We start from the raw sequence: 13,335 nt of genomic DNA, 5'->3' as shown, positions 1-13,335 counted from the left end.
CTTCGGGGACAGCCTGGACACAGAGGTGTCCTGGTAGGAATGGCAACTCAGGAAGGCAATGCAGGTAGTGTACACAGAAGAGAGCACCGCTACTGCCTGCCTTCTCTGCCCAGCAAACCTTTGGCTCAGTGAATCTTCTTTATGAGAAACAGAGAGAAATAGCAAAGGACATTGGAGATAGCCCTGGAAGAAGCCCAAAGTTGGAGAAGAAATCGTAACAGAGACAGTTTTCTTTTAATTTTGAAGACCCTTTTACCACCCCACACTATATAACTTTAACGGTAAGCTGGGGATGTTCTCAGAGCTGTAACAGTGCAAGCCTGAAAGAAAAAAATAAAGATATCGGAAAGAAATCTGTGTGCCAGCCCCATACAAGAGAGAGATCCTTCCTAAAATGCCCCTCAACAAGGTGGAGCAAGATTTGGGGTGACTTCCCTGCCTCTGGCAGGGTTTACCTCCCTTCTGGATACCTGCCAAGGACTGATCCTCTAATGTGTTTTTATGAACAACAAAGATGCAAGCAATATCTTTGTTACTTCAATAAACCAGATTGTACCACATAGCAGGTGTTTCCAAAATATTTCTTAGGGAAAACAAGTTGCCACCAGACCCTCCTTAGAGGTCTGAATTCTTCAAAGCCCACCTTCAATAAGTTCTGAAGAAGCCGTTCAATTTATAAGAAAAAGCAACTGATTCTTAAAAGCCTTGCCTGGCAATACCTTCTCTGCAAAGGCGAATATCCAAAAATCGGAGAAAATACTGCCAAAGCTGGTGTATTCAATAGGCAGGCAGCTGACGTGGCATTAACAGTGTAAGCACAGCAATAACTGACAGGGAGTAAGAAAAGCTCAGACCAGCCAAAATGTGGACTGCAGTAATTATACATACATTTGAAAACCAATAGGTCACTCAGTAGGGCCATGAAACATATAAAAACGGCCAGACACAACCATAACACAGTTAACCATGCCTTCATCGGCATGCCTGCTTGCAAAAAACCCCACAGCTTTCTCCTCATTTTGAGCTGCCTGTAGCAAAGCTCTGCGCAGCATTAGCCCTACCTCAGTGCTGGGTCAGATGTGGTACCATACATTTTATGGACAGGTCTCATGTAATTAAAAACACCCTCTGTATATAGCTGCCACAGCTGTGCAATGAATTTCTCATCCTGAAACAGTCGGACACTGCTCTCAACAGTTCTCATGAGGCTCTCGCTTAACCCAAATAATGGTGGCTCAGTCCCTGACTATGAGTGTCTTTTGGGATTCAAACAGGACTTAATAAAGATGGGTGCATGTTAACAGGGAAGACGTTTGCAATTAACCTGGCAACACAAAGATTGCAAATTGATCATAAATTGGAAAACCAAATTACTACAGCAGGTTTCCTAAAAGATTTTGTAGGATACTTCTGTATAACCCGTGTGTGAGCAGGATATCTGTATAGCTCATTCTATACAATGGCATGCTTGCATGAGAAGGCACATTAAAATGCAGATCCCCTAGCCAACTACTATATATTAGTTGCATTCTTTTCAAAGGTAAAAAAATGTTTGGACAGTTGTGAAATACTTTTATAAATGCTTCTGGCAATAACTCATCAGGGATGATGTGATGCCCAGTGAAATACAAACCCAGGATCTACCCAGCTAAACAAATCTGCTGTATTTTGTGTTCTGTACTTCATGTGTGAAGTCAGCATTAGGATTTATTCATCATTCAAGCAGGATACTAAAAAATACAGAATGCTAGCAGGATTTAGATAATAAAGATGTATTTACTGTGGTGACTTCATCACGAATCGTAGCTAACCAGTGGTAGAACTTTCAAAGGCTACTCCTACGTGGCAGCAGGACAGCGGCAACAACTGCATAAGTATGTCCTTTTGGTGCTGCTGGATGTAAAGGTATGCCCTGGGTTTAAAGTTGTTCCAAGGATTACTTCTTTGTTTTTCCTAAACCCCCATATCTTCTCTGATATTGTCAAAATATCCTGCAACTGGATTAACCTCAGCAAGCACAGTTTCGTGTAACTGTGGAACCTTTTCTTCAAGCCACTTCCTGACCAATTTCTAACACACGTCAATCCAGCGTTCTGTAGGTAGCAGGAATGGTGGGAGCCCCAACAGAAAGATGCCTAAGCCATTGAGGCTACCAAAGCTACTGAAACAGGTGGAGGAGCTAGCACGCAATACAGGAGCTGGGGTGTATTTTCAGCAGTGGTAGGATCCCCAGACTGACGGTGGAAGACAGCAGTCAGATGGCCTATCCTGCAAGCACAGCTGTCCTAGCAGAGAGAAGGAAGGTCACAAGGAAGCTCCATGCTAGTAAATGTTAAATAAGAAGGCATTTTTCTATTTATTTGTTTGCTCATATTTTGATGTTACATGTATTGCTTTTTTTTTTTTCATAGATGTTAAAACATGTTTATTCTTCAAGTAAGATGAGAATATGTCCTTCACTGAATACAGATGGGCTCTACTACCAGTGTATGCTGCTTGGTGACTAGAGCAAATCAATATGCAAAGCAAGATATGGAAAAAAATGAACATGCTTAAGACACACCAGGTCAGTACTCAGGGGTTTTAACCTCTGCTGATACAATTGTTAATCAGAATTGTTTACAAACTCTGCCAGGTTCTTGTTTTTTGGGGGGAATTACAATTAGAACTTCTGCTCTGTGAGTGACAGGTACAGTTTATAATTTCCACAGAAGATGGTTGCCTCATTGATCACTCTCAAGTACCACCTGTATCACAAGCCCTGCTGTTGATTCGGGTATGGAATAACAAGTCAGCAGAAAAGATAATTATGGGCCCTGCACAATCAACAGCAGGGAGCATGTAACACTGACATGTATTCACGTGAATTTGGACCCTATTTCCTTTGTCAAATCTTTTCTCTGCCTCCTACATTGAAGCTCCCTAAACCCTCATAACCTGTATTCAAGTTTGAATCCATCTCACATGTAACACTGCAACAAAGCTTTGCAGACCTCCCGGCCAACTTGAACACTACCACTTAGAATTACTGCTTCTGTCCAAAATGTACTTCTGCACTGCCTGAGAGCAGAAAGCTAGGCCCAACTCTAACTTGCACGATTGCTGGAGACCAGTCGGCAAGCCAGAGTGACCCTTCTCCCTTTCGACTGAGCTGGGATATCATAAGGCACGCAGGTCTCACAGTTTAGACATGCTTTTGTAGTGAGTAGTAGCCTTTCAATTGTATGAAAGACTGAAGAGTTACACTGCACGCCATCACAGCCTCTAGCCCTCGTTCAAGCTGCACTTAGAAGTCAAAAGACATTTTGAACTTCATTGCGATTTTCTGGGGAGAAAGGTGAGCAAGATCAGATTGAGAGCATGGCTGAGACTTAATGGAAAACAAATTTAGCAGTAGACTTCACCGGGGCTTTTCTCAATTTTTATTATTTTAATTAATGTCTATTTGAAATTCTTGATGGTATTTTAATTCCTGTGTTAGAATAAACTGAAAAGTACTTAAATGCCAAGTATTTTTCAAATAAATAATTCATAAGATACTTAAAGCGGTTATATTTAAATGACCTCCAAAATGAATTGTAGTAAGCTTTTTATGATAGAAATATATCAGTTTTCAACACAATAATCTCCAAAAGATATGACACAAAAATATTCTGAGAGATTTTTTTGCGAGTGCTTGGGAGGTTGGAAGAGGTGATCATAAGAGAAAGACACCTTTTCCCCTAGACCTGACAGACATGGAAAAACACTCAACTCGTGCTGGCAAAGACAACACCAATGGGTTCAGTCTTGCTCATAGTACTGGAAGGTGAAATTTTCTGTTTCTGACTGACTTACACCTCCTTATCAGATCATGGCTTGCATTCACCTCTACCCGTTACTGCAAACAAGCTTAAATACAAGACCCTGCTCCACCAGCCTGCTTTAAGATGCTTTGACTTCTCTTTTACTTTCTCTGTTAATTTCCGCTCTTTATTAAACAGACCATGTCTCTAAGTTGCTAACTCTAAGAGTACTCTTTACTTAATCATGTTAATCCACATCATAATATCAACTGATTTCCCATTTTATTTTCCTGCACATGGATTAAAACCACACGTTCTTTCCCCCATGCTTGGGCAAGTTCAGCCACAGTCAGCCTCTCTTATTTTTACCATATTATGTCTGAATAGAATTTATGATTTTATCTGAATCACCTTCTGACATTTGCCTTTGGTAGCCATCAGTAAGACTTGATAGCTTAACGGTTATCTATTTATTAAAAAACCCCACGCAACTGGGAAATGAATTATTTCAACTGGACATATTCTCTATGAGCTTTCACGTAAACAGTAAATCCAGCGTGTTCAACAACACTAGTTTAGAGATTAATCCAATTACAGGTTATTAAAAGAGGAGAATATAGCAGATTGCATTTCTAAAACCCTGTACAGACCAGCAACGGTTAACAATGATTTGATGGTTTTTCTAGCAGTTTGGAACAAATCCTTGGCTTTTAGTCTGAGAGCAATGCTGGACATTTCTGTCTGATGCTTGGGGGATTCAGCCAACTAACAGATACATTTGGTGAAGAATCTCATTCTAGTCATGCCCTCCCTTCCTAATTTCCCTTTTCACTGTTTTGTCGTCTTTGCCTGTTCCTCAGGGAACCGAGTGATTGATAGCCTAATCCAATGACTGTATTACAGCTGCCTCAACTTGGACTCTTTTCCTTATCATTAGCAGTTAGCCTATGGTTAAATTCACAGCTCACTGCTTGGTACAGCCCCTGAGATTTAAGGGTCTGGCCTTTAGAAAATATTTAACATAAAATTGAAATCTTGACATACTGAGAATTCAGTTCTCTGCAAGGCTTCTTTAATTAATCCAATGTACTGTACCATTGTTCTATATGAGGCTGTGACATGGTGAACTGTTACTGAAGCTCACAGAGATGTATAATTCTAAATTAAACACTCACTTACATGTACCTGCACTGCATTTGTTTCCTAAGTACATGTGCATGAATGTTAAAATTTAAATTCAATCTATAACAATAATAAAACACAAACCAATTACACTTCGAGAGTAAAGACTCTTCATTCATTTCAAGCTCAGAATGAGCTTTTTCAAAGTCAGAGGAGGAGAAAACAGAGCTTTGTTCGAATGCAGTGTGTAAAGACCCATGCTTCACTCTTTTTCCAGGACTCGTGTAATCTTTTGGTGAATGAAATCAATTATGAACATTTTTAATCAACTACAAACAGCACCTGTGCTAGAAGTGTAAAGCGTTTTCTTTGCAGGAAAGGAATTGGGTAAAAAATATTAGAAGTAGAAAAATATGCTTAGTTCTCTGACCTTATCTAGAAAATAATACTTATTTTTAAATAGCTATGGGAAGGATGTAGACCTTGATCTATGCTGTAAACCTTTGCCCTACTTCCAGTCAGTCGATGAGCTGCAAGCTTCTATGAAAATGGCAGCTGAGTCCCAGATGAAAAATTATGCATCTCATAAACTGCTATTCTGCTGAAATGTCAAGCTATGGCAGGGCTGTACCTCAAACTCAGCACTTGGCATTTTCCTTCTGTCTGCTTTGTTGCCATGAAGCAAACATGAACAGTGAGGATTTGTGTAGGGCAGGTAGCAGGCGAGCTCCCTGTCAAAAATCTATTATTAGGGCTCTGATCTCTCCTGCACAGACCAGTGATGGCAGAACACTAAGAGAAATCAGACTGCTGCAAGGACACCACAGAAAACAGAGGACTCTTTGTGAATCCTGACATAATATATGCAAATAAGGGCTTTTAATGGCTGAGCTACATTTAACAGAAATAATAAAACAAAATTAAAATTGTACGATGGCATATATTTGTTTTTTACTCCTATCCACGCTGTCTTATAAATATATGTTAATGTAAATAGTCTTTAACACTTGGTAAATATTTATACTAAACAGAAGTGCCTATGCATACATATATTTTGTTTTGTTTCCAGTGATGGGCAGCTTTTCATTCATTTCTGTTGACCAAAACCCACACTGCGCAGTCACTGAGAGAACGGTGATTAGGAAAGTGACTGCTCTTGGCTTTTTCTTCACTTTTCTTTTAATGATGTGTCATGAAATTAAAATTAAAAGGCAGCCCTTATTATTATAACTTCAACTTTTCCTCTTTCAATATAATTCATACATTTCAGATTACAATATATGCCCCTTTTAATAATGTCAATTATTCATATAATGTATACATCTTAATTTAATGAAATAACACCCCCAAAGCATTCCCTTAAAAGTCACAATTGCTGTCTGACAGTGTTTTTTTGTAAAAAGAGACAGCTCCACTAACTTTTACTTCAAAAGTAACTAAAATTAACTGCCTCTGCTGGTTTCCAACAACTGTATGTTCTCACATTTAATGACTGAATCTGCTATCTAGGTATATATTCCTTCTGACATCCCTTGTGGTCAGCTATGAAGTTATAACACACAAGTTTCTGAATCTCTCTTGTTCTGGAAAAAATACAAACACATGTATTCAAACATGCTGTACAATATATTAATGCAAATAATGCCAAAACACTACAGAATGTAACAATTGGACAAAGCAATAACAGCACATAGACATGAGGTGTTTGAACTACTGCTGTAAAATACTGCAATATTTTTGCAACAAAGCATTAAAAGGTTACATAGTGTGCGCACCATGGAGAGATTTGCTTTTAAAGTAAGTTTTTTGCTAAGTCCAGTGTATGGTTTTATAAATTTATCCCCTAAGGATCTGGCTTCCAGACAAAAACAAAGAAACAAACAGATGACAAAGAACAAAAAAACATGGAAATTCAAACAGAAGCTCTGTTCTATTTTGCCTGCAATGGATATCCTATTGTGCTGCAATGTGATGCGTTTCATAAAACACATCTGGAATATGGAAGCACAGTATGAAAGCTCATGAAAAACTTTTTTTTTCTAAATTTTAAAATACATTTAAAGGAAAAAAATCTTAGGGAAGCGCGTAGCTGCTGACAGTATATTAACATTTCTCTGGGAAACCTGCCATCTTATTCTAGTACCTATAAAATACGTATGTTAAAAATAATTTATACTTACACAGACTAAACCATCTCTTTCAGAGCCAGAGGTCATTATACTTTGTGAGGATAAAAAAACAGCATTAGCTTCTTTTCAACAAACAAATACTCTGCATTGTACGCATAGAGGAAGAAGTAGGGATAAAATCTCATGTATTCTACATTCTCAAACCTGAAATACTGCTGGCCCAAAAAAGCCACATAATGGTAATCAAACTACGTCTCTAATCCTGCAGACATATATGATAGTTACACAGTTTGGGAAGCCATATCTTAAGTTTAGTATTTTTTTTTTCACCATAAGGTCTTATTTCCTTAACCATAATTTGGAGGCTTCATTAGGACATTTCCAATTTTTGAGTAATGGGCAGTTCCTGGGAACTTATAAAAAATGGATGAAGACTGGGATCCTCTAAGCACAATGTCCTCTCATGTAACGGGGCCACAGAAATCTCTAGGGCTACCATAGCCTTTGGGCTCAGTTAAGGCTCCATGGTGCCAATTAGAAATTAATTTGATTAGAAAACATTTTTTCAAAATTAAAGTGGAATTTGTCCTGCAAACATTTGTGGCACCAGGATAGAGGTAGAAAGTGAAGAAAAAACAGAGAGATTTTACACCACTCAATAGCTGGAGGGTAAACTTGGAATCCAGGGGACCCAGCTGAGACCCAGGCTCACACCTGGGATTTAAACCTGGCTCTCCCAAGTCAAGCTTGTGTGCGGGTCAGCAGGCTGTGCTAGTATGAGCCTGTGTCCTGTGAGAGCTGTTTCGCTTTGTATTAATAATTCAATATTTGCAGGGAAGTGGAGAAGAGAGAGAGACTAATCCTACAGTCTAGTGGTCAAACACCCACATGGGATACTGGGATCCTTCCCTGTCAAAACCACCCAACAAACAGGAGGGTAGGAAGGAGGAAACAGCAATGCCTCTTACAGCTTAGCAATTTTCGGCTGATCAAATTAGATCAAAACAGGAAGGTCACTGCCCGAGCACTGGCTGGGAAGAAAACACTGATTGTGACAACTCAAAGCTAAATGGGGGTTTTAAAGTAATCTCATTAAGTTTTCCTTCTTTGAAAGATTTTTTAAATTTAAAAGAAAAAAACAAACAGAGACATGAGTCTGTTCTCAAAACATCCCAGGATCTGGCAATGATGTTAATAAACCTTTTTTAAAAATTATTTTTATGTATTTTGGACAAACCATAGGAAACGACCTGTCATTTAGTAATTTAAAAGGAATTAAGAAGGAATTCCTTTTTCAATGTCTCTCTTTTCTGGAAAAACAAATGACAATCCTCCTCCATAGAGCTGCTTCCGCACGAGGCAGGTGAGAAGAGGAGACAAGAGGGGGCCAAGGGGAAGTCGCATATGGAAAACCTTTCTGCAGTACATGGCCACATAGGAGCACATTTTCAAACAGTGGAGGACAGAGAAGACTGTAAGTCAAAATGTCAGGCTGCTGCTTGGACAGGGCATTAACATACTTTCATTATTTGCTCTTCGACAGAAACCTTCATCAAACTCAGTGGAGGGAGTTTGCACTCACCTGGAGAAGGCAACCCGCACTGTGTTAAGAAACTTGTGGACATAGTGAATTTATAAAACACTGAAGAACAGCTGTCCTTTCAGAGAATGACTTTCTCGCAAGGTGGTCCGGTCCCTGCCACTGGGCCGCATAGCTTCCCCGGCTGCCCTGCCAGCCCGCCGGCCCCCTCAGCACCCGCTGCCCCCGCAGCTGCCACCGGGCGCCATGAAGGGCCTTCCTCCCCTCAGGCGGGTGGGAGCCAGGCCGGAGCTTTCAGCAAAGCCCTTCAGCAAGCAGAGCCTGGGGCTGGCCTGCAGCTTTATTTCGGGGTGCAAAGTGCCGACTTTCGTGTTTTGAGCTGCGCTGTCTTACCTCCAGCTTTCTGCTGGCCGCCTCCTTGCGTGGGCTGTGGGGCTCCAGTGAGGCTGCGGGGCTCCGTCAGCTCCCAGGGGAGCGCAGGGGAACACGAAGCACAGAGGACAGAGCGCCTTTCACTATGTCACAACAAGGGAGGAACGCGTCCCTGCTGCTGATGGTGGACCCTAAGCACAGCACCTTCTGCTTTTCACTCGCTGAAGCAAAAACACCCTTTCAGACAGAGCAACCCCTACATGAGCAGGCAACGCTACTGAAGATAGGGAGAGTTTCCTATGATTTATATGTAAAGAGATAAGCAAGCCCAGACTGATCTAAAATCCAGTTTAATCCAGCACTCCAGCGATACTCCAATGCGAGCGATTCCCCACAGGCTGGGTGATGCTGAGGGTCAACCAGCTTTGGACCCAGGTACCTTTCAGACCTCCCATTAGACCTGACCGAGGGGTCTCCGTGCCGAGACTCCCCCCGGGGCTTGAGGCAGCTCCCACCGCACCCGCAGCCGTCCGGCACCCCCAGCACCGTGTCCCACCAGGCACAGACGCCGCGCTGACCGCTCCTCTGCCCCACTCCAGCGCCATTTCTCGTCCAGAAAAGAACTAAAATCCGTGCAACTGGAAAAAGACCAGAAAGCGAAATATAGCTTTTGGCTGCGCCCCATATCGGCTCTAGGTTTGTACACTGGAGAACGTGACAAACCAGCTGTGCTTTGGCAAAACACATGGAAAATGGACCAGGCTTATTGCTTCTATAACAGCGCTGACTTTCACTTAAAAAATTAATTCTCTCTTGAGAGGAATTATTTGGAAAAACAACAAAAACTCACTGAGTCTATCAGATAGTAAAAGAGAACAATTGGTTTAAGCAGATCAGAATAGAAAACCAATACTTGACACTATGAAGCGGCTTTCATGCCAGGGCCACAGAGCACTTCCCGACAAGCCTGTAGGCATGTAAGCGGTGTTACTGCCATTTCACAGACAGGAGAAATAAAGCAGGGAAAGGTCAAGTGTCTGGCTGCAGGCCATGCGGCTCAGCCCCGGCACGGCCGGGGACAGACCTCAGCAGTATGGCCACCCTGCCCCTTGCTCCGGCTAGACCACACGCTCTCCCTTTTTTATTTTTTTTTTTGTCTTGTAAGCACGCTAGCTCTCTTGATTTGAAATTGCTTTCCTCCTTTCGTAAATTCATATACCGCTATAGCCCGATCGCTGAGCAGAAAGTGTTGCAATGTGTTGCAGAGCCTGTTGGCTCTGTGGCTTTCTTCTGCGCAATGAGTTGTGGGATTGAGACCTAGTGACGTCAATTATCAGCAAGAAATCCTTCTATATTTGTCTGCAACAATATGCTCTTTCTTTATTATGCTCTCATAATAAATTGACAGCACTTCCAGTGGTTTCCATATTTTTTAAATAACCAGATTTGCGTCATAGGCAATGGTACATCCTAAAATGACATTTTCTATCTATCTCCCCTGATACATGTAAAACGTCAGGAAAAAAACACATCTTTATACTTACACACACACATATATATATATATAAATAAAAGAAACAAGGAACTTTTCCTCAGGTCCCACAGAATTATAAACCACGAAAATGCTGGTACGCCCTCCCTTATAGCTGACAATCCAGGTGCCACTGTAATTTATGCTACATACATGTTTTGAATTTGTGACATGAGAGACACACTTTTCATAATGCAGTCATTTTATAGATTTTATTAGACAGACTTATGGTAGGAAGGAATATTCAGAAATTGCAGCTTAAATGAGAAAATGTGAATGGTGTTACTTATATAAAATACTACTGCAATAGTTCTTTTATTAATTTTTAATGCACAGCACCCACTGTGACCTCCTTTATTCTTTTCCTGTCAACAAGGCAGGCTAGAGAAATTGAAATGGGCTGTAGCTGTTCTCCTCTTGTTCCCCTCTTCCTCCCATTTTGCATAATATTAAAATATAACATCTTATTGGACTGTCACTGTGAAATAATCATTATGCAATAGGCATAATGATTTTTTCTGATTGTTATCTCTTCCTTGCTTTTCAGCATTCTCTAAAAAATTCCAAATTCCATGTAGTTATCTAAGGCAATAAGGCAATTTTCCACTGAATACACTCGTCTGAATTAAAGTTTGTTTAAAAGGTATCTTTTGCTACATTTCTTATGGTTCTCTAAGGATAACACCAGTCACATAAAATAAAGCATTTTTTGCCTGCCTGGTCTCCTCTGATTACGTTTTAGGGGTGAGGTAGGAGGCGGGTCCGATAAAATAGTGTTTGACTCAATCAGGACGATGCTATTACTTCTGTTATGTATATTTACTGCTACCTCTATCACCAAGGAGACTAATCTCCATACCAGTAAAGTCAAGAAGCTCACAGTATTGTCTTTGCAGGGCCAAGTTCATGTTGTCACAGCAACAGAGTGCCCAGGGTCAATAGATTAATACATTAGTGTGCACAGGCATTGAACCGGAGTGTAAAAGTTTTGCTGCTGGTTTTAAAATTAAACTGTGAAGCAGGACTCGGAAATATGGCCTACACAAGATATTCTTGTATATCTCAAGGAATAGGCCACAAAAATATGCATATATTTGCCTAATACAGGCTATCATTTTTACCACAGTGGGAAGAGGAGAAAATAACCTCCTTGGAAGAGGTGCACTCGGTGGGAAGGAGGGAGGAAGGCTGGAGTTCAAGCTATGAAACATACACTGCATTTGGATTGTTGATATTTCCCCCTGCGTTGCCCTTTCATTAGCCTCTGTCTAACGTGGAGCCTGACAATTGTGACAGAATGAAAAATTTGAGGAAAAGCGAGGGTCACGAGAGAAGAGATTTCCTTCCCTCTCCAGTGACCCTATCACAGTATTCTGATGCAGCACTTTACCATTAAGGAAAGGGCAACCCAAGAGCCTTCACACTTAATCTGTTCCATCTGTCATGACTATTAGAAACATTGACCAGCAGTGAGCTTTAAGGACTCGGTGCGACTGCAGACAAGATATTCTAGCCCACTACAAGGACCTCCTGATGTTTTGAAAGCCTCCAAGGAAGTACCAGACATCAAAAAGGGCAACACCTACCTGACATGCCACCATATGTGGTCCTCAGTCCTCCACCAACTGCTGGCCAAGGTGTGCTGTCTGCTTTCAGTCCCATTAGTCCTGACACAGTGTTGGTGGCTGTAACACCATCTGCGCCACCTGTGAAAGAAAAGGTCAGTCACTTTTTGTTAAATCATGTGTATAAGAACAAGGGAGGAAAAAATACAACAGAAAAACTGTGAAACTGTGAAATAACTAAAAATTCAAATAAACAGCTGACGACAGAAAGCAACAAACTGTAGGGGGATGCACAGAAGGGTCCTAAAGACCAATACCGGGCTGATAAATTTAGCACTTGCTTCAAGGTAAGCTGCATCAGTTGAAAGAGCTGTAAGGGCTACAAGACAGCACACATGGGAATCACTGGGGCTGACAGGCAGATCTCTGCCCTTCAGCTGTGTGGGACGGAACCTGCTACAGTGGTTGTTCAGCACCTGGAGATGCCCCAGCACAGGGTTCATCTCCTCCAAGCTGATGACACCAACCCTGCACTGATGGAGCCAGCCCATATTCTCATTTCTCACTGTGAGGAGCAAAAAGAAATGAACAATGCGACAGAGAAACGATGACCACCGTTTTAAGTGATGGATTAACACACCTACTTGCAAACTAATTTCCTGCCACGTTGTACTTGAAGGTCTAAGGAATAAAATGAATATATATATATCCCTTCAAAAGGTGTATTTCTGTTTTCTCAGGATGCACACATCATTTTCACTACTAAATGTAGGAATAGGGGAATTTACAGTGGTATGGTAAATGTATAAATATGATAGAAATAGGAGCGTGCAAGCACACACACAAACATATGATTTATTGTTAACAGCCTAATATAGTTCTCTTAATATATTGCTATATTCTAGAAGCATGGACAAAATTAGGAAGTCTTAGATCGCTGTGCTTATTATAAATGCAACAAATAAAATATTTTCATATTAATTTCTGTTGTTATTTGTTATTATTCCAGCAACTCCCCTATCTTCCCCCATCCAGCAAATTAGTAAATCTGCACAGCTTGTGCACTGGAGTCTGTTACCTTCCTGCGCAGCCATTGCAATATTCACAATATCAGTGACATTTGGGGTCAGCTTGGCAAAGAAAGGAATCCGAACAGCTTGTCTAACCCAGCGACAGATGTTCCGTACCAGCTCTGGATCCTGTTCAAATAGGTCAGATAAATATAGAACATAATTAAAAGTAATATGAACGAAAGGTATATCAAGGAAATCGAAAACTTTGCTATAAGTGG

General features: G+C 40.9%; 1 protein-coding gene across 2 annotated transcripts in view; it reads right to left on the bottom strand.

The window, feature by feature from the left end:
- The window catches only part of DPYD (dihydropyrimidine dehydrogenase), a gene marked incomplete at its 5' end in the record, with an annotated part of 377,500 nt that overhangs the window by 86,019 nt on the left and 278,146 nt on the right, over positions 1–13,335 (bottom strand). For both annotated transcript variants that reach the window (XM_082483319.1, XM_082483320.1), the window contains 2 exons: positions 12,066–12,185; positions 13,123–13,243. In XM_082483319.1, the coding sequence (XP_082339445.1) occupies positions 12,066–12,185; positions 13,123–13,243 (241 nt within the window). The remainder of the gene's footprint in view (positions 1–12,065; positions 12,186–13,122; positions 13,244–13,335) is intronic.

The sequence above is a fragment of the Vanellus vanellus genome (genome assembly GCF_965231255.1).
Source record: "Vanellus vanellus genome assembly, chromosome: 5".
Lineage (NCBI taxonomy): Eukaryota > Metazoa > Chordata > Aves > Charadriiformes > Charadriidae > Vanellus > Vanellus vanellus.
Note: the sequence above shows the minus strand (reverse complement) of the source record. Positions and strands in the feature narration are given on the sequence as shown.